General features: G+C 37.1%; 1 protein-coding gene across 3 annotated transcripts in view; it reads left to right on the top strand.

Annotated features, from left to right (window-relative positions):
• Positions 1–24,064, top strand: part of LOC149789934 (uncharacterized) — a 593,258-nt gene that overhangs the window by 65,303 nt on the left and 503,891 nt on the right. For all 3 annotated transcript variants that reach the window (XM_089972007.1, XM_089972006.1, XM_089972008.1), the window contains 2 exons: positions 3,792–3,913; positions 21,571–21,731. In XM_089972007.1, the coding sequence (XP_089828133.1) occupies positions 3,792–3,913; positions 21,571–21,731 (283 nt within the window). The remainder of the gene's footprint in view (positions 1–3,791; positions 3,914–21,570; positions 21,732–24,064) is intronic.

The raw sequence follows: 24,064 nt of genomic DNA, 5'->3' as shown, positions 1-24,064 counted from the left end.
ATGTGACTTGAATCCATCTTTCACTTGGGATTGTCTCCATTTAGACAATGTGACTTGAATCCATCTTTCACTTGCGATTGCCTCCATTAAGACAATGTGACTTGAATCCATCTTTCACTTGGGATTGTCTCCATTAAGACAATGTGACTTGAATCCATTTCACTTGCGATTGTCTCCATTAAGGCAATGTGACTTTAATCCATCTTTCACTTGGGATTGTCTCCATTAAGACAATGTGACTTGAATCCATCTTTCACGTGGGATTGTCTCCATTAAGACAATGTGACTTGAATCCATCTTTCACTTGCGATTGTCTCCATTAAGACAATGTGACTTGAATCAATCTTTCACTTGGGATTGTCTAAATTAAAACAATGTAACTTGAATCCATCTTTCACTTGCGATTGTCTCCATTAAGACAATGTGACTTTAATCCATCTTTCACTTGGGATTGTCTCCATTAAGACAGTGTGACTTGAATCCATCTTTCACGTGGGATTGTCTAAATTAAGACAATGTGACTTGAATCCATCTTTCACTTGGGATTGTCTCCATTAAGACAATGTGACTTGAATCCATCTTTCACTTGGGATTGTCTCCATTAAGACAGTGTGACTTGAATTCATCTTTCACTTGCGATTGTCTCCATTAAGACAATGTGACTTGAATCCATCTTTCACTTGGGATTGTCTCCATTAAGACAATGTGACTTGAATCCATCTTTCACTTGCGATTGCCTCCATTAAGACAATGTGACTTGAATCCATCTTTCACTTGGGATTGTCTCCATTAAGACAATGTGACTTGAATCCATCTTTCACTTGCGATTGTCTCCATTAAGGCAATGTGACTTTAATCCATCTTTCACTTGGGATTGTCTCCATTAAGACAATGTGACTTGAATCCATCTTTCACTTGCGATTGCCTCCATTAAGACAATGTGACTTGAATCCATCTTTCACTTGGGATTGTCTCCATTAAGACAATGTGACTTGAATCCATCTTTCACTTGCGTTTGTCTCCATTAAGACAATGTGACTTGAATCCATCTTTCACTTGGGATTGTCTCCATTAAGACAATGTGACTTGAATCCATCTTTCACTTGCGATTGCCTCCATTAAGACAATGTGACTTGAATCCATCTTTCACTTGGGATTGTCTCCATTAAGACAATGTGACTTGAACCCATTTCACTTGCGATTGTCTCCATTAAGGCAATGTGACTTTAATCCATCTTTCACTTGGGATTGTCTCCATTAAGACAATGTGACTTGAATCCATCTTTCACGTGGGATTGTCTCCATTAAGACAATGTGACTTGAATCCATCTTTCACTTGCGATTGTCTCCATTAAGACAATGTGACTTGAATCAATCTTTCACTTGGGATTGTCTAAATTAAAACAATGTAACTTGAATCCATCTTTCACTTGCGATTGTCTCCATTAAGACAATGTGACTTTAATCCATCTTTCACTTGGGATTGTCTCCATTAAGACAATGTGACTTGAATCCATCTTTCAGGTGGGATTGTCTAAATTAAGACAATGTGACTTGAATCCATCTTTCACTTGGGATTGTCTCCATTAAGACAATGTGACTTGAACCCATCTTTCACTTGGGATTGTCTCCATTAAGACAATGTGACTTGAATCCATCTTTCACGTGGGATTATCTACATTAAGACAATGTGACTTGAATCCATCTTTCACTTGGGATTGTCTCCATTAAGACAATGTGACTTGAATCCATCTTTCACTTGCGATTGCCTCCATTAAGACAATGTGACTTGAATCCATCTTTCACTTGGGATTGTCTCCATTAAGACAATGTGACTTGAATCCATTTCACTTGCGATTGTCTCCATTAAGGCAATGTGACTTTAATCCATCTTTCACTTGGGATTGTCTCCATTAAGACAATGTGACTTGAATCCATCTTTCACGTGGGATTGTCTCCATTAAGACAATGTGACTTGAATCCATCTTTCACTTGCGATTGTCTCCATTAAGACAATGTGACTTGAATCAATCTTTCACTCGGGATTGTCTACATTAAGACAGTGTGACTTGAATCCATATTTCACTTGGGATTGTCTCCATTAAGACAATGTGACTTGAATCCATCTTTCACTTGCGATTGTCTCCATTAAGACAATGTGACTTGAATCCATCTTTCACTTGCGTTTGTCTCCATTAAGACAATGCGACTTGAATCCATCTTTCACTTGGGATTGTCTCCATTAAGACAATGTGACTTGAATCCATCTTTCACTTGGGATTGTCTCCATTAAGACAATGTGACTTGAATCCATCTTTCATTTGTGATTGTCTCCATTAAGACAATGTGACTTGAATCCATCTTTCACGTGGGATTGTCTCCATTAAGACAATGTGACTTGAATCCATCTTTCACGTGGGATTGTCTAAATTAAGACAATGTGACTTGAATCCATCTTTCACTTGGGATTGTCTCCATTAAGACAATGTGACTTGAATCCATCTTTCACTTGGAATTGTCTCCATTAAGACAATGTAACTTGAATCCATCTTTCACTTGGGATTGTCTACATTAAGACAATGTGACTTGAATTCATCTTTCACTTGGTATTGTCTCCATTAAGACAGTGTGACTTGAATTCATCTTTCACTTGCGATTGTCTCCATTAAGATAATGTGACTTGAATCCATCTTTCACTTGCGATTATCTCCATTAAGACAATATGACTTGATTCCATCTTTCACTTGGGATTGTCTCCATTAAGACAATGTGACTTGATTCCATCTTTCACTTGGGATTGTCTCCATTAAGACAATGTGATTTGATTCCATCTTTCACTTGGGATTGTCTCCATTAAGACAATGTGACTTGAATCAACCTTTCACTTGGGATTGTCTCCATATGAAAAAGGAACCTGTTTACATGCTTTCAAATGTGATTCCAGCTTTTTAGATAAGGAATATTGTATTCTTATTATGTATAATTATATTTAATTCCACAGGAAGAGATTGAAATTGTCTGATTTTTCAACATTTGTTCAGAATGTTTACGATGAAAACTTAAGTGTGCAAAATATAGATTAGGATGTATCAATCTCGAATGTGCTTATTACATATTACAACTTTTCTAATGTTAATGGGATCTCACTTTAGTTATTAGGCTATAACTCTTTACATGTCTTTTCATCTGTCTGTTGGATTGTAATAACTCTTTACATGTCTTTTCATCAGGTTGTTGTATTTTAATAACTCTTTACATGTCTTTCAGTTTCCATCAGGTTGTTGGATTGTAATAACTCTTTACATGTCTTTACATCAGGTTGTTGGATTGTAATAACTCTTCATTTATTTACATCAGTTGTTGGATTGTAATACTTCTTCATTTCCTTCCACCGGGTTGTTGGATTATAATAACTCTTTACATGTCTTTTGGTTTCCACCAGGTTGTTGGATTGTAATAACTCTTTACATGTCTTTTCATCAGGTTGTTGGATTGTAATAACTCTTTACATGTCTTTACATCAGGTTGTTGGATTGTAATAACTCTTCATTTATTTACATCAGTTGTTGGATTGTAATACTTCTTCATTTCCTTCCACCGGGTTGTTGTATTGTAATAACTCTTTACATGTCTTTTGGTTTCCACCAGGTTGTTGGATTGTAATAACTCCTTACATGTCTTTCCATCAGGTTGTTGGATTGTAATAAGTTAAATAATGCTTTACATTTCTTTTCATCAGGTTGTTATCAGGTTCTTGGATTATAATAACTCTTTACATTTCTTTCCATCAGGTTGTAACACACAGTCTCATTGAAGATATGAATAGATCGGGATCTGTGAGGATTGAGGACAGAGATGAACTGGATCTATTCCTTAGGTTCCATCATGAGATGGGCACAATCCTCTACTTCAGGTGAGAGAAAGGCTATTATTTTCCAGTTGAAATGGAAATGTCTATTAATTCACTCTTCATAAAGGCTGTTGTTCCCTGTTGGAATTGCAATGTCTATTAATTGTCATTTAAGGTGAGATAACAACTATTTTTCCCAGTTTTAAAATGGGAATGTTTATTAATTCATTCTCTGCTAAGTTAATGATGCATTAAATTGCATGCTTAAATTATTCCATTTTTGTATATCATGTAATATAATGATTGTCTATTATACAGTGGTCTGTACATTGTAGGGAGCCCCAAGTGTCCAAGTGTAGCTCATGATCACACTGTTGTATTGTGTACTGTATAATACTTCCATGCCTGGAATCATCTAGCTCATGGCCACACTGTTGTACTGTGTTCTATATAATAGTTCCATGCCTGGAATCATCCAGCTCATGACCACACTGTTGTATTGTGTACTGCATAATACTTCTATGAATGGAATCATCTAGCTCATGACCACATTGTTGTATTGTGTACTGTATAATACTTCTATGCCTGGAATCATCTAGCTCATGACCACACTGTTGTATTGTGTACTGTATAATACTTCTATGCCTGGAATCATCTAGCTCATGGCCACACTGTTGTATTGTGTTCTATATAATACTTCCATGCCTGGAATCATCCAGCTCATGACCACACTGTTGTATTGTGTACTACATAATACTTCTATGCCTGGAATCATCTAGCCAATGACCACATTGTTGTATTGTGTACTGTATCATACTTCTATGCCTGGAATCATCTAGCTCATGACCACACTGTTGTTTTGTGTACTGTATAATACTTCTATGCCTGTAATCATCTAGCTCATGACCACAGTGTTGTATTGTGTACTGTATACTACTTCCATGACTGGAATCATCTAGCTCATGACCACACTGTTGTATTGTGTACTGTATAATATTTATAAACCTGGAATCATCTAGCTCATGACCACACTGTTGTATTGTGTACTGTATGATACTTCCATGCCAGAAATCATCTATCTCATGACCACGCTGTTGTATTGTGTACTGTATAATACTTCCATGTCTGGAATCATCTATCTCATGACCACACTGTTGTATTGTGTACTGTATAATACTTATAAACCTGGAATCATCTAGCTCATTCCCACACTGTTGTATTGTGTACTGTATGAAACTATTATGCCTGGAATCATCTAGCTCATGACCACACTGTTGTATTGTGTACTGTATAATACTTCCATGCCTGGAATCATCTATCTCATGACCACACTGTTGTATTGTGTACTGTATGATACTTCCATGACTGGAATCATCTAGCTCATGACCACACTGTTGTATTGTGTACAGTATAATACTTCCATGCCTGGAATCATCTAGCTCATGACGACACTGTTGTATTGTGTACTGTATAATATTTATAAACCTGGAATCATCTAGCTCATGACCACACTGTTGTATTGTGTACTGTATAATATTTATAAACCTGGAATCATCTAGCTCATGACCACACTGTTGTATTGTGTACCGTATAATACTTCTATGCCTGGAATCATCTATCTCATGACCACACTGTTGTATTGTGTACTGTATAATACTTCCATGCCTGGAATCATCTATCTCCTGACCACACTGTTGTATTGTGTACTGTATAATACTTATAAACCTGGAATCATGCAGCTCATGACCACACTGTTGCATTGTGTACTGTATAATACTTCCATGCCTGGAATCATCTAGCTCATGACCACACTGTTGTATTGTGTACTGTATAATAATTATAAACCTGGAATCATCTACCTCATGAACACACTGTTGTATTGTGTACTGTATAATACTTCCATGCCTGGAATCATCTAGTCCATGACCACACTGTTGTATTGTGTACTGTATAATACTTCCATGCCTGGAATCATCTAGTCCATGACCACACTGTTGTATTGTGTACTGTATAATACTTCCATGCCTGGAATCATCTAGCTCATGACCACACTGTTGTATTGTGTACTGTATAATACTTCTATGCCTGGAATCATCTAGCTCATGACCACACTGTTGTATTGTGTACTGTTTAATACTTCTTTGCCTGGAATCATCTAGCTCATGACCACACTGCTGTATTGTGTACTGTATAATACTTCTATGCCTGGAATCATGTAGCTCATGACCACACTGTTGTATTGTGTACTGCATAATACTTCTATGCCTGGAATCATCTAGCTCATGACCACAGTGTTGTATTGTGTACTGTATAATACTTCTATGCCTGGAATCATCTAGCTCATGACCACATTGTTGTATTGTGTACTGTATAATACTTCTATGCCTGGAATCATTTAGCTCATGACCACACTGTTGTATTGTGTACTGTATAATACTTCCATGCCTGGAATCATCTAGCTCATGACCACACTGTTGTATTGTGTACTGTATAATACTTCCATGCCTGGAATCATCTAGGTCATGACCACACTGTTGTATTGTGTACTGTATAATACTTCCATGCCTGGAATCATCTAGCTCATGACCACACTGTTGTATTGTGTACTGTATAATACGTACATGCCTGGAATTATCTATCTCATTACCACACTGTTGTATTGTGTACTGTATAATACTTCCATGCCTGGAATCATCTAGCTCATGACCACACTGTTGTATTGTGTACTGTATAATACTTATAAACCTGGAATCATCTAGCTCATGACCGCACTGTTGTATTGTGTACTGTATAATACTTCCATGCCTGGAATCATCTAGCTCATGACCACACTGTTGTATTGTGTACTGTATAATACGTACATGCCTGGAATTATCTATCTCATTAATACACTGTTGTATTGTGTACTGTATAATACTTCCATGCCTGGAATCATCTAGCTCATGACCACACTGTTGTATTGTGTACTGTATAATACTTATAAACCTGGAATCATCTAGCTCATGACCACACTGTTGTATTGTGTACTGTATGATACTTCCATGCCAGAAATCATCTAGCTCATGACCACACTGTTGTATTGTGTACTGTATAATATTTATAAACCTGGAATCATCTAGCTCATGACCACACTGTTGTATTGTGTACTGTATGATACTTCCATGCCAGAAATCATCTAGCTCATGACCACACTGTTGTATTGTGTACTGTATAATACTTCCATGTCTGGAATCATCTGTCTCATGACCACACTGTTGTATTGTGTACTGTATAATACTTATAAACCTGGAATCATCTAGCTCATTCCCACACTGTTGTATTGTGTACTGTATGAAACTTCTATGCCTGGAATCATCTAGCTCATGACCACACTATTGTATTGTGTACTGTATAATACTTCCATGCCTGGAATCATCTATCTCATGACCACACTGTTGTATTGTGTACTGTATGATACTTCCATGCCAGAAATCATCTAGCTCATGACCACGCTGTTGTATTGTGTACTGTATAATACTTCCATGTCTGGAATCATCTATCTCATGACCACACTGTTGTATTGTGTACTGTATAATACTTATAAACCTTGAATCATCTAGCTCATTCCCACACTGTTGTATTGTGTACTGTATGAAACTTCTATGCCTGGAATCATCTAGCTCATGACCACACTGTTGTATTGTGTACTGTATAATACTTCCATGCCTGGACTCATCTATCTCATGACCACACTGTTGTATTGTGTACTGTATGATACTTGCATGACTGGAATCATCTAGCTCATGACCACACTGTTGTATTGTGTACTGTATAATACTTCCATGCCTGGAATCATCTAGCTCATGACCACACTGTTGTATTGTGTACTGTATAATATTTATAAACCTGGAATCATCTAGCTCATGACCACACTGTTGATTTGTGTACTGTATAATATTTATAAACCTGGAATCATCTAGCTCATGACCACACTGTTGTATTGTGTACTGTATAATACTTGTATGCCTGGAATCATCTATCTCATGACCACACTGTTGTATTGTGTACTGTATAATACTTCCATGCCTGGAATCATCTATCTCCTGACCACACTGTTGTATTGTGTACTGTATAATACTTCCATGCCTGGAATCATCTAGCTCATGACCACACTGTTGCATTGTGTACTGTATAATACTTCCATGCCTGGAATCATCTACCTCATGACCACACTGTTGTATTGTGTACTGTATAATAATTATAAACCTGGAATCATCTACCTCATGAACACACTGTTGTATTGTGTACTGTATAATACTTCCATGCCTGGAATCATCTAGTCCATGACCGCACTGTTCTATTGTGTACTGTATAATACTTCTTTGCCTGGAATCATCTAGTCCATGACCACACTGTTGTATTGTGTACTGTATAATACTTCCATGCCTGGAATCATCTAGTCCATGACCACACTGTTGTATTGTGTACTGTATAATACTTCCATGCCTGGAATCATCTAGCTCATGACCACACTGTTTTATTGTGTACTGCATAATATTTATAAACCTGGAATCATCTAGCTCATGACCACACTGTTGTATTGTGTACTGCATAATACTTCTATGCCTGGAATGATCTAGCTCATGACCACACTGTTGTATTGTGTACTGTATAATACTTCTATGCCTGGAATCATCTAGCTCATGACCACACTGTTTTATTGTATAATGCATAATACTTCTATGCCTGGAATCATCTAGCTCATGACCACACTGTTGTATTGTGTACTGTATAATACTTATAAACTTGGAATCATGCAGCTCATGACCACACTGTTGTATTGTGTACTGTATAATATTTCTTTGCCTGGAATCATCTAGCTCATGACCACACTGCTGTATTGTGTACTGTATAATACTTCTATGCCTGGAATCATGTAGCTCATGACCACACTGTTGTATTGTGTACTGTATGAAACTTCTATGCCTGGAATCATCTAGCTCATGACCACACTGTTGTATTGTGTACTGTATAATACTTATAAACCTGGAATCATCTAGCTCATGACCACACTGTTGTATTGTGTACTGTATAATATTTATAAACCTGGAATCATCTAGCTCATGACCACACTGTTGTATTGTGTACTGTATAATACTTCTATGCCTGGAATCATCTATCCCATGACCACACTGTTGTATTGTGTACTGTATAATACTTCCATGCCTGGAATCATCTATCTCCTGACCACACTGTTGTATTGTGTACTGTATAATACTTATAAACTTGGAATCATGCAGCTCATGACCACACTGTTGCATTGTGTACTATATAATACTTCCATGCCTGGAATCATCTAGCTCATGACCACACTGTTGTATTGTGTACTGTATAATAATTATAAACCTGGAATCATCTAGCTCATGACCACACTGTTGTATTGTGTACTGTATAACACTTCCATGCCTGGAATCATCTAGTCCATGACCACACTGTTGTATTGTGTACTGTATAATACTTCCATGCCTTGAATCATCTAGTCCATGACCACATTATTGTATTGTGTACTGTATAATATTTATAAACCTGGAATCATCTAGCTCATGACCACACTGTTGTATTGTGTACTGTATAATACTTCTATGCCTGGAATCATCTAGCTCATGACCACACTGTTGTATTGTATACTGTATAATACTTCTATGCCTGGAATCATTTAGCTGATGACCACATTGTTGTATTGTGTACTGTATAATACTTCTATGCCTGGAATCATCTAGCTCATGACCACACTTTTGTATTGTGTACTGTATAATACTTCTATGCCTGGAATCATCTATCTCATGACCACACTGTTGTATTGTGTACTGTATAATACTTCTATGCCTGGAATCATCTAGCTCATGACCACACTGTTGTATTGTGTACTGTATAATACTTCCATGCCTGGAATCATCTAGCTCATGACCACACTGTTGTATTGTGTACTGTATAATATTTATAAACCTGGAATCATCTAGCTCATGACCACACTGTTGTATTGTGTACTGTATGATACTTCCATGCCAGAAATCATCTAGCTCATGACCACGCTGTTGTATTGTGTACTGTATAATACTTCCATGTCTGGAATCATCTATCTCATGACCACACTGTTGTATTGTGTACTGTATAATACTTATAAACCTTGAATCATCTAGCTCATTCCCACACTGTTGTATTATGTACTGTATAATACTTATAAACCTGGAATCATGTAGCTCATGACCACACTGTTGTATTGTGTACTGTATAATACTTCCATGCCTGGAATCATCTAGCTCATGACCACACTGTTGTATTGTGTACTGTATTATACTTATAAACCTGGAATCATCTAGCTCATGACCACACTGTTGTATTGTGTACTGTATAATATTTATAAACCTGGAATCGTCTAGTTCATGACCACACTGTTGTATTGTGTACTGTATGATACTTCCATGCCTGGAATCATCTAGCTCATGACCACAGTGTTGTATTGTGTACTGTATAATACTTCCATGCCTGGAATCATCTAGCTCATGACCACAGTGTTGTATTGTGTACTGTATAATACTTCTATGCCTGGAATCATCTAGCTCATGACCACACTGTTGTATTGTGTACTGTATAATACTTCTATGCCTGGAATCATCTAGCTCATGACCACACTGTTGTATTGTGTACTGTATGATACTTCCATGCCAGAGATCATCTAGCTCATGACCACATTGTTGTATTGTGTACTGTATAGTGCTTCCATGCCTGGAATCATGTAGCTCATGACCACATTGTTGTATTGTGTACTGTATAATACTTCGATACCTGGAATAATGTAGCTCATGACCACACTTTTGTATTGTGTACTGTATGATACTTCCATGCCAGGAATCATCTAGTTCATGACCACACTGTTGTATTGTGTACTGTATAATACTTCTATGCCTGGAATCATCTAGCTCATTACCACACTGTTGTATTGTGTACTGTATAATATTACTATGCTTGGAATCATCTAGCTCATGACCACACTGTTGTATTGTGTATTGTATAATACTTCTATGCCTGGAATCATCTAGCTCATGACCACACTGTTGTGTTGTGTACTGTATAATACTTCCATGCCTGGAATCATCTATCTCATGACCACACTGTTGTATTGTGTACTGTATAATACTTATAAACCTGGAATCATCTAGCTCATGACCACACTTTTGTATTGTGTACTGCATAATACTTCCATGCCTGGAATCATCTAGCTCATGACCACACTGTTGTATTGTGTACTGTATAATACTTCCATGCCTGGAATCATCTAGCTCATGACCACACTATTGTGTCGTGTACTGCATAATACTTCTGTGCCTGGAATGATCTAGCTCATGACCGCATTGTCGTATTGTGTACTGTATAATACTTCCATGCCTGGAATCATCTAGCTCATGACCACACTGTTGTGTCGTGTACTGTATGATACTTCCATGCCTGGAATCATCTAGCTGATGACCATGTTGTTGTATGTGCTGTATAATACTTCCATGCCTGGAATCAAAAATATAGCAAAAGAGTACATCTTGATAAATGCTACACCATCCTTAAGTAACTTGCTGTGACCCATATGTACATTTTTACTGTTGATACTGTTCTCCCTAAACTGGATTGTATGTATCTTTCTTAGTACCACACTTGTGTCAGGAAAATGTCACTGTGACCCGTTTTTCTCATTTTACTGGTTTAGGTTAGCTCACGACCACATGCATTAGGCTGTATGCATGCATATTATCCTGTATAAACTCATGAAACGCTCTGATGCATCTTCATGAGAACTATGACCTCATTTCAGTAGATCCAAATTAACCATTTTTTGTACTTCATTGACATTGGGTTTTATTTTGTTTAATGATTATTTTTCACAGTTGCTATTTTTCACAATTGTGAACTTGTTGATATGTGTTTCTGTTAGTACCGCAGTCTTAAAACAAAAAAGGTACAATGTAAATTTTTTATGTTATTTTAATAGCATAGGTCAGGTTTTTCATTTAGTTCATGACCACATGATATTTTGCTTGTTATGCATACAAACAAGAAACTTGGTGAATGGATGCATCTTGATAGGGTCAACATTTTTTTGTGTCAAAAGAGGTCTGTGTTACCTATATAAACCTGCCAATTCTTAAGAAATTTACCCTTAAAATATGGACTTACGGCATAATAGAAACAACTACAGAAAAATGATCGTTGCCAAAAATTACAGATAATTGGTTTATCCGTGTTTTATTTTGATCCGGGTTTCATTATAGAATTAGTGAAATTAGTCAGGGAACCACACTAACTTTACAACAGCACCCCAGATGCTTTACACTGCACTTATTTGTAAATGTGAATCAACTGCTTGATCAATTTGTTGATTATAAAAATTAAAAATCACGCCCAGAAAGTGATGAATGTTTAAGACGTAAGGGAAAATAAGTTTCTAGAAAAGTTTTAATAATCAACACAGAAGAATAAAAAAGGAGTATTCAGATTCTTGTGAATAAAAGCTGGAAAGGACATGATTACGTTTATATGAAATCATGTGCCAATTTGAGTAGTTTTTCATGGCAGGAGATATGACTGCCATCGTCATGTGACATTTAAAGGAATTTCCAAGAATTATGTCAAGTTGAGAGATAGCAAATGCAATTGAGTTGCATAGGCTTTGGAATTTAGAGTTTGTGCAACTGTACTAGTGGTAAGTAAAGTCTATGTGTACTTACAAACGTTTCAGTTGAACATAATGTTTATCATTGCTGTGTCAAAATTTTAATTGCGTTTGCCAGCTTTACAATAGTAGTTATTGATATTTTGTTACACCTTACTGAAGTCTTCTCAGTCTTATGGAAAAAAATCGACTGCCTTACTGAGATGGACTCGACAGAGTATGCAGGTCTGCCTATATTTCATGCACAGTGACCTTACATTTGGTTTTGAATTGAACATAAAACTATACTTGGCAACAGGAGCAATGTAAGTAGATACAAGTCTTCTTATTTCTTGGTAGAATGATATAACAAATGTTTGACGATCAGGTGCTTTATTTCTCTTTCACTTTACAACCTCAGATGCTACTGATATGTTATTTGTTAAAGACACCTTATGCACTAGGCGGGATTAAAAGTATGACATAGTCAACCTTTGTGTGCATACTATACACATTTTTTTCAAGACAAGATTAAAGTAAATCATAACAATAAGTTGAATAACCACCAGTCACCTAGATTCATGGAAATATGTCATGGTGGTGGAGATGTGAACCTTGACATAGGTTCTGATGTTCAGGTATTTCACTTGTACTGTTGATTTTTATCCCTGCTTTTAATTATGGATATACAGGGGAAAATATCACCAATTTGTATCTGTGCAGTGCTCAAAGCTTTTTTCTCTCAGTATTCTGACAATTTAAATGATTTTGCTTTGCATTTTCTATATGCAGTAAGATCCTCATTTATAGCAATGATATGTAATACTTTTGTTCTCCTACACGTATCTAGATTATCTTTCATTCAGCTATATTGGGTTGTTCCACAATCTAATCGTACCTATGAAAATTGGCACAAAAAGCAGTCTGATATACATCTCACTAGCTATTGTTAGCCAATCAGGTAATATGGTAAAGATGATTATACCTTATCTCTTTGCTTTTTAATTGTTGTTATTTAAGCTGGCTAAAGGATAGTTTTGCCTCGGCTCCAATCATGACTGTTTACCATTTCTTCATGCTACATGTAACCGACATATACTGAATGTGGTTTTTGTTTTACTTTTGAAGATTACATAAAATTGCGTTTTCTTGAAACACAACCAATTCGGAGTTTGGTGCATTACGAAATCATGTTTTAGCATGACATGCCATGTTATAGTTTAATTAAAATCAGATCTCCTCTTCACATAGGACAGGGGTGATCTTGCTTTTAAACAGATTGCGCCCTATTATGGCAGGTTTGTCAACATCTTGAAAATACATTTTGCATGTTGTTAGTGAGATCAAAAGTTTATCTGGCAAATTGTATTATTTTTTTGACAATCCTGACAGGCACCTCTTTTGGAGTACAGGATAAGCCTGATCCGAAATTAGAACCCGGGTATCTGGGATTTATTTAGCACTGCTGTGTGACTGTGGTCCAAAACATTGGATCACATTAATATCAGGGTCGCGTTAATGTGGGGTTTTACAGTATTTTACTTTTTTTCAGAGAACAACTCATTGTCACATATACCGTGTATTCATGTCTAATGTGTATGATGGATAGGGTATCAACACCGTTTGCTATTGTGCCATCGTGGCATGCTGTTCATCTATAATGCATGTAATTCCATTGAAAAATTGCACACAGATTTACAATATTCAATATTTTTTCCCAGATCATTATGTCTGAATTAAACGTCTAATATACAACATGAACAGAGTATCAACACAGTTTACTTGCCGTCTGACATTGTACCGTCGGTGCTTGCAATTAATCCATAAAATTTGTAATTGCATTGCAAAAACTGCATACATATTTAAACTATTCAGTAATTTTGTCACACATCATTTTGTGTCTGAATTCAATGGGAAAATTAACAGCAAAATTAGGTTAAGAAAGATGAAGCACATGTACAGATCATTATTGTTCCAGGGTCTATGAACAGTCCACAAATTTTGTAATGCTAAAATTTTCTCGTACGAGTTTTCGTGGACATTTATCCATTGCAAATTTCCAATAATTAACGCTTGTATGCCTATTCGTTGAAACGACTACATCAAGAATAATTGACAATCAACACATTCTTTGCATATAACTTCTACTTCAGATTTTGTGAATAGCAAAAGAAATGTGTGAAAACTACTATACTAATCATTGTGCAAAGTGCAGAGATCGACTTGCATTTGTGAACTTGCTTTTCCATAACAGTAAAATATTTTTATAAATTACAGTAAATTAATAAGGAGTTCATAAACAAACACCATACCCATGAAAAACAAGAGAACTAAGTGCCGCGGACTTCTAATGGTCACGAGTCACTTTTATATAAAAAATTTAAGCTGAACGCATGTAAATTTTCATACCTTTCCAATTTCCAGCTAATAAAGTGGACATTGTTTACTGGTCAACTGATTGAGTCTAATAATGCTGCCAAGCCCAGCAAACATGTTGGCAGCTTTTGGTTTTTGATTATTGAATTGTGAGGATCTTTTATCAACCACCGCATTGTCTGCTACTTAGTTTTGTATGCAGTTAAAGTAGAAACACATTGCGGCTATTGTCTGAGCAACGATTATTTATAGAATTAATTGAAGACAATCACAAAGATGACTTACTAGCTTTACTCATGGATCAGTAATAAGTAACATTTCCGGTAATGTTTATTTTGGCATAACACTTCAAGAACCTGGTGAAATTGTTATACTTCAGAAGCCAAGCCACAATCGTATTAAATCTGAATTCATTCTCGAACATTTTACATGATATTTCTCGTACTTTAAAAAAAATATTTTTCCGGGTACAAGAAAAATACACGTACACGTATTTAAAATTTCCGGAACCATGTCATGATTGTATTATATATCGTATTGCACTCAAATTCCTACATGATCAACTCTCCCAAAATGATAATAAATTTTGTTTGCACAAAGTACAGAGAGCTAATTGCGTTTGTGAACTTGCTTTTCCAGAACGGTAACATATTTGCATAAAAAAATAGGAAATTAATAACAAGTTCATAAGCAAACCCTATACACGTGTAAACCCTGAGAAATAAGAGCAGTGGGACTGCATCATATCCGAATTTGTGTTATGGGGGGATTGCACTGTGTGTGTGTGTGTATATACACACACACACACACATGCACACAGAGAGTCAATGCAATGATCACAGATACATGTATTGAATTAAATTCATGCGATATAAGGATAAATATTTTTTATCTAATAATCACAAAATCTTTACTAGTAAAAGCGACTGAAGAGATATTGGGTTCATTCAGTGACCCCTCACAATTAATAAGAAAGGGGAGATAGTATCCAGTTATATTTTCGTGCTTAATATACATACTTATGTGAATATTCCATGTAATAGTTACCTATCCCTTTTGTACTTATACTATTCATTTACTTCAGCTTGTATCATACACTTCTTGTCGCATTTGTATATTTAGAAAATTTGGGATATTGCTTTTCAGTTTAATGGGTTTATCTTATTGATGTATAGTTTTAAATGAAGGACTTTCTCCAGCATGAATTTCGTTAGAAATGAAAACGATGCTATGGATGTCTACCAGACTTTATATTTTTATTTGCATTTCTACAAAAAAGTGTTTCCACTCCGGTGGCCTAGTGGTTAGAGCATCTACCTTGGAAGCGGGAGGTCGTGGGTTCGATCCCAAAGACTTAACAAAAATTGTACTAACAGCTACCTTGATATGCATTCATCATTAAGAGGTTAGTGTTAGGACTTGTCGGCCTGGTGTCAGGATAATGTGACTGAGTGGGACATCATGCTATGTGTCTGCTGCATGATGCCTCAGTGCTAGACATCACTATAAACTGCTCCACTATATACATCGCAGTGATATGACTGAATTTTTTTAAAAGCTACATTAGAAATCCTAATCACACACACACACACAAGTTGATAGTGCACTGACATTGATTTTGTTATAATAAACTTTTGACTTACACTGACTATGATTTTGTTATAGAAACTTTTGACTGGTCAGATCCGTTGTTTTGGATTTATATGAAGATTATCTTGACGAAGTGCCTTTTTAGGCATTGTGACTTGATCTTTTCATATATAATGGTTCATGAGTAACACAGTTCAAACATATACATAAGATATACAAATAGCAATCGAGGATGTCTTGTGTTAGGACTGGTCGGCCTGGTGTCAGGATAATGTGATTGGGTGGGACATCATGCTACGTGTCTGCAAGGAGGTCTTGTGTTGGGACTGGTTGGCCTGGTGTCAGGATAATGTGACTGGGTGGGACATCATGATATGTGTCTGCAAGGAGGTCTTGTGTTGGGACTGGTCGGCCTGGTGTCAGGATAATGTGACTGGGTGGGACATCATGATATGTGTCTGCAAGGAGGTCTTGTGTTGGGACTGGTCGGCCTGGTGTCAGGATAATGTGACTGGGTGGGACATCATCATATGTGTCTGCAAGGAGGTCTTGTGTTGGGACTGGTCTGCCTGGTGTCAGGATAATGTGATCGGGTGGGACATCATCCTACGTGTCTGCAAGAAGGTCTTGTGTCAGGACTGGTTAGCCTGATGTCAGGCTAATGTGACTGGGTGGGATATCATGCTACGTGTCTGCAAGGAGGTCTTGTGTCAGGACTGGTTAGCCTGATGTCAGGCTAATGTGACTGGGTGGGATATCATGCTATGTGTCTGCAAGGAGGTCTTGTGTTGGGACTGGTCGGCCTGGTGTCATGATAATGTGGCTGGGTGGGACATCATGATACGTGTCTGCAAGGCGGTCTTGAGAATATGAGGCAGATTTAGCAGTATTTGATCCATGACATCAGGTTCAAGGTCGAAGGCCATGCTTATATTACACCTGCCTGTAGACATGGAATAAAGAATTGTTGATTTTTAGAACATTATTTGATGTTGTTGTTGTTGTTGTTTTAGGGTTTAATGCCATTTTTCAGCACAATATAGGGTTTCCCACATGAACATTATTTGATATGCATGAGCTGACAGACTGGCCAAAAAGTAAGTTGATTTCCAGTACACTGGTTGACATGCATGAACTAACAGACAGGCCAAAATTACATTGGTTGACATGCATCAGCTGACAGACAGGCTACAGTACACTGGTTGACATGCATGAGCTGACAGACTGGCCAAAAGGTAGGTTGATTTCCAGTACACTTGTTGACATGCAAGAGCTGACAGACTGGCCAAAAAAGTTTGTTGATCTACAGTACACTGGTTGACATGCATGAGCTGACAGACTGGCCAAAAAAAAGGTTAATTTCCAGTACACTATTTGACACGCATGAGCTGACATACTGGCCAAAAAGTAGGTTGATCTCCAGTACACTGGTTGACATGCATTACCTGAGAGACTGGCCAAAATGTAGGTTAATCTACAATACACCAATCGACATGCATGAGCTGACAGACAGGCCAAAAATTAGGTTGATCTACAGTACACTGGTTGACATGCATCAGCTGACAGACTGGCCAAAAAGTAGGTTGATTTCCAGTACACTGGTTGACGTGCATGAGTTGACAGACTGGCGAAAATGTAGGTTGATCGACAGTACACTGGTTGACATACATGAGGTAGCAGACTGGCCAAAAAGTAGGTTGATGTCCAGTACACTGGTTGACATGCATGAGTTGACAGACTGGTAAAAATGTAGGTTGATCTACAGTACACTGGTTGACATACATGAGCTGACAGACTGGCCATAAAGTAGGTTGATCTACAATAAATAGGTTGACATGCATGATGCGTGAGCTGACAGACATGCCAAAAGGTAGGTTGATCTACAGTACACTGGTTGGCATGCATGAGCTGGCAGACTGGCCAAAAAGTGGATTGATTTGCAGTACACTGGTTGACATGCATGAGTTGACAGACTGGCCAAAAAGTAGGTTGATCTACAGTACAGTGGTTGACATGCGTGAGCTGACGGACTGGCCAAAAGTAGGTTGATTTCCAGTACACTGGTTGACATGCATGAGTTGACAGACAGGCCAAATAGGAGGTTGGTTTCGAGTACACTGGTTGACATGCATGAGTTGACAGACAGGCCAATTTGGTAGGTTGATTTCCCATACATTAGTTGATATGCATGAGTGGACGGAATGTAAAAAAGATGATTAGTGTTGCTAATTAATTTGAAGATTGTTAAACCCAGGATGATTACTGTCCCTGATGAAAATGATGTACATATTGTCCGACAAGAATGATTTATAAGTTGTCCGACAGTCATTGTGACTGTTATATATCTCACAAGTTGTATGCTGTACAAAATTGATCAAAGACAACAAGCCCTGTCATTGTTTGAGATAAAATCAGCCCTGTCATTGTTTGGTGTCTTGAGATATATAGAATCTATGTTGGGGTTTGGACCAAGACAAAAAATCCCAGTGAAGGGGTTACATTATTTATCTCTCCACAAGGCTTGCCTCGTTGGGAGACAAATAATGTAACCCCACAGCTAGGATTTCCTTGTCTCGGTCCAAACCCCAACATAGATTATTTTTCTCACCAAATATTTTCCTTTACAGTAAAATGAACTCTTCACTAGTGTTATGTAGTTCACATGCACATGTTTACATGCGGCTCACTAATACAGATATGTCAGTGAGGGCTGTGGTATGACCGTTCCATGCTAAGTACACAGTTTATATATTTAGGCAAAGAAAAATAACAACATAAAACATCACATAGTAATGAGGTATTATCACGTGTAATATATGGATGTTATATGGAATTAACAATAAATAATTCATATTTATTACAAGAAACTGTTTGATTTGCATCAGTTCCAATTTTGAAAAGTTATATTGTAAATAATGAAACAATACTGGGAATTTAGTTCTACTGTAGTTATACTTTGTAACAAAGAGTAACATGTTGCATTAGATTATTCATGGGTAATTAGTGATCTGTGTCACTATTGTATATAACTCCTTTTCTTTGGAGGAGCTGAAACTGTTTGTGACATACTTGTCTTGTCCTTAAGATTGATTGTAAAATTACCTCCATTTATAAAAGATCCTTCAATTATGGACCCTAGCGGATAACAATGGGCCAAACTTTCAAGTTCACGGTTTCTTTGAAAATGTATTTTTCTGTCATGGAAATATGGCAAGTGCTACAGTGAAATTTGCTTATGGATTAATATGTTGATGGATAAATGATTCCTTCTGGTTGGTAAATACATTATTATGATGTCATTTAATATTGTAGGTATATTGTTGATTCAACTGATGCACAATGGAGATGCTTAACAAAATTAGAATACAGCATGTTTGACATACAAATTTTTAGCTATTACTAAATTTTCTGTAGTTAAGAGAGTTGGGAGGCTATGAAGTGTATAGGTCTATGGTCTTGGGAGGCTATGAAGTGTGTAGATCTATGGTCTTGGAAGGCTGTGAAGTGTATAGGTCTATGGTCTTGGGAGGCTATGAAGTGTATATGTCTATGGTCTTGGGAGGCTGTGAAGTGTATAGGTCTATGGTCTTGGGAGGCTATTAAGTGTGTAGGTCTATGGTCTTGGGAGGCTGTGAAGTGTATAGGTCTATGGTCTTGGAAGGCTATGAAGTGTATAGGTCTATGGTCTTGGGAGGCTGTGAAGTGTATAGGTCTATGGTCTTGTGAGGCTATGACGTGTGTAGGTCTATGGTCTTGGGAGGCTGTGAAGTGTATAGGTCTATGGTCTTGGGAGGCTATGAAGTGTGTAGGTCTGTGGTCTTGGGAGGCTATGAAGTGTATAGGTCTGTGGTCTTGGAAGACTATGAAGTGTATAGGTCTATGGTCTTGGGAGGCTGTGAAGTGTATAGGTCTATGGTATTGGGAGGCTATGAAGTGTGTAGGTCTGTGGTCTTGGGAGGCTGTGAAGTGTATAGGTCTATGGTCTTGGGAGGCTATGAAGTGTATAGGTCTATGGTCTTGGGAGGCTATGAAGTGTATAGGTCTATGGTCTTGGGAGGCTATGAAGTGTGTAGGTCTATGGTCTTGGGAGGCTGTGAAGTGTATAGGTCTATGGTCTTGGGAGGCTATGAAGTGTGTAGGTCTGTGGTCTTGGTAGGCTATGAAGTGTATAGGTCTGTGGTCTTGGAAGGCTATGAAGTGTATAAGTCTATGGTCTTGGGAGGCTGTGAAGTGTATAGGTCTATGGTCTTGGGAGGCTATGAAGTGTGTAGGTCTGTGGTCTTGGGAGGCTGTGAAGTGTATAGGTCTATGGTCTTGGGAGGCTATGAAGTGTATAGGTCTATGGTCTTGGCAGGCTATGAAGTGTATAGGTCTATGGTCTTGGCAGGCTATGAAGTGTATAGGTCTATGGTCTATGTGCATGGATCAGTGTTTTCTGTCATAGTTCTTTTCACACAGCATTGAAAATTTTTTCCTGTCTGTAGCACAGTCATTTTTCAGGTTGGCATCGCTAAATGTAGCTAATAGTATATAATGTTTTACAGATTATTTAAAACTAGTTAGGTAGCTTTATTTGATGATGTTGGCCTGAAAATGCACTGAGCTAGGCCTGCGTATAGGATAAAAATTGACCATGCTGTGTGGAACGAGCTAGCATAATACCAAGAAGCTTGACATCATATGCATGTGTCTTTGCCTATCTCAGAATGTTTTTGTATGGTGTGTTCTCAAAGATGGATTGACCTTAAGTTACTGTGTTTTTATATATTTGTTGTTGTTGTTCCAATTTAGAATAACTACATCAGGCACAGCAGAAGACAAAGGTTTTTTTTTAAAGTAGTTCTGAGCATTTGGCTGAGATGATTGGTCTGAGATGACCTGACTGAGATAAGAAAAGTAAGGTTAGCAAGACAGTTAGATTTCTCTGTTACATGGGTGAGAACAAAATCAGCCCTGTCATTGTTTGCAGTCTTGAGATAAAATCAGCCCTGTCATTGTTTGATTTCTTGAGATAAAATCAGCCCAGTTCTTGTTTGATTTCTTCAGATAAAAATAATTTTATACATTTTTTCAGTGTTGAAACATTGAGAGAGAAGATTGTGCTGGATCCACAGTGGATGATTAATGCCCTGAAGTCCCTCATCACAGCTGAAACTTTCGTCAAGAAATACTCTGCTATCACTAGCAAGTGGTATGAATTCAAAGAAACAGGAAAACTCACCCATGAATTGATAGGTTTGTAAATATTTGCCTTTTTAAAAGAACCCTAGTCTCCTTGTTCTATTAATTCTGCATCATATCCTTAGAAAATGTTTATTTACAAATCCATTAATAGTCCAAATTTGTGTTATCACTCTACCGCTTGTCCTTGAGAAAAAATCTAATTTTTCTGCTCCACACATTGGGTGACATTCACCAGGATATATAAATAATCATTCTAGAAGTCATGCCATTTTTCCATGGAGTCATAATTAGTTTACAAAATGTACATCAACATGCAAATCCTTGTGCATGGGTTTAGAAGCTTGCTATTTCTTAAAGCAGTAGGCAGGTATTGCTGATTGTCTGCCCTTTGATAACCAATCTTGTTATGATTGATGCCACCTTTAAGATTCACTCTACTAGCATAGCTGTGTGAAGGATGTATTCTAAAAGATTCACCACCAAAATTTATTTTAGAATCCCTCTACCAACATATACTTGTACTAGGTGTTTTCCGCCCATATATACCAATTGATTGTCTATATATCTTTACCAAGTAGAAGTTGTCCAACCATATGTCTGTACCAATCATTATCAATCCATATGTATGTATCAATTAGTTGTTGTTTATCCATATGTCTGTACCAATTAGGTGTTGTCTATCCATTTGTACCTATTAGTTTTTATCCATTCATCCGTCTGTACCAACAGTTACCCATCATCTGTCTGTACCAGTTAGCTGTTATCCATCCATCCATCTGTCTGTACCAATTAGTTGTTATCCATCCATCTGTCTGTACCAGTTGTTATCCATTCATCTGTCTGTACCAATTAGTTGTTATCCATCCATCAGTCTGTAGCAGTTGTCATCCATTCATCTGTACCAATTAGTTGTTATCCATCCATCAGTCTGTAGCAGTTGTTATCCATTCATCTGTCGGTACCAATTAGTTGTTATCCATCTGTCTGTAACAATTGTTATCCATTCATCTGTCTGTACCAGTTTATTCGACGTAATAATGTTAGTTTTCCACAATCAGCAGATTCCAAACTTTCAGATAGTTTGGACTTGGGAAGAACCCCAAATTGATTTTTGTTTAGAAACACTTAGAGGTCAAAGGCACAAACTGAGAGAAGGAGAAGGGTTTATGCAAAATGGTATTAAAGAAAATAACTATTGGACATCAGAATACTACGCAGCTCTGACAAGGTTTAGGAATTACATTGTGATGGTTTTATAATAATTCCTGGCAAGGTTTAGGAATTACATTGACAAGGTTTAGGAATTACATTGCAATAGTTTTTACATTGCGATAGTTTTATAATAATTCCTGGCAAGGTTTAGGAATTACATTGCGATAGTTTTATAATAATTCCTGGCAAGGTTTAGAATTTTCATTGCAATAGTTTTATAATAATTCCTATCAAGGTTTAGGAATTACATTGCAATAGAAAAATGAGGGAAAAAAAAAATTATGGTATTGCGAATTAAAGTAAAAAATAATCCAAGAATTAAATACACAAGTCCTTGTAATACAAAGTTTTGAATAAAATTCATTCTATTCCACCAATATAAAAAACTTAAACAATGTCTGAGTGAACTTGATACCAAGAATGCTACAGGACTAGATCAGATTGATCCATGACTCACTAAATCTTCTGCCTGTGCTCTTTTAGATAGCATAACATTCATAATTAGTTTAAGTATTGCAACCTCATCTATCCCCAAAATATGGAAAACTGTAAAAGTAACTCCTATTCACAAATCTGGTTCCAAGGATGATACTGATAACTACTGACCAATCTCAATACTACCAAACTTGTCAAAATTGATTGAAAAAAACATGTTAAAGATTCATTCATATCATATTTATCCAAACACTTGCTGTTACTCCCTAAGCAATTAGACTTTAGACACAAACTATTCATGTGTGACTGCCATGCTCTCCGTACCTGATAAATGGCTTCAAGCACTCACAAACTACTCATGTGTGACTGCCTTGACCTCCGTACCTGATAAATGGCTTCAAGCACTCACAAACTATTCATGTGCGACTGCCTTGATCTCCATACCTGATAAATGGCTTCAAGCACTCACAAACTATTCATGTGTGACTCCCTTGATCTCCGTACCTGATAAATGGCTTCAAGCACACACAAACTATTCATATGTGACTGCCTTGACCTCCGTACCTGATAAATCGCTTCAAGCACTCACAAACTATTCATGTGTGAATGCCTTGATCTCCGTACCTAATAAATGGCTTCAAGCACTCACAAACTATTCATGTGTGAATGCCTTGATCTCCGTACCTGATCAATGGCTTCAAGCACTCACAAACTATTCATGTGTGAATGCCTTGATC

This window comes from Sinohyriopsis cumingii, chromosome 10 (genome assembly GCF_028554795.1).
Source record: "Sinohyriopsis cumingii isolate HCF-2022 chromosome 10, ASM2855479v2, whole genome shotgun sequence".
Taxonomy (NCBI): domain Eukaryota; kingdom Metazoa; phylum Mollusca; class Bivalvia; order Unionida; family Unionidae; genus Sinohyriopsis; species Sinohyriopsis cumingii.
The sequence above is the reverse complement of the archived record's forward strand: the minus strand, read 5'-3'. Positions and strand labels throughout refer to the sequence as shown.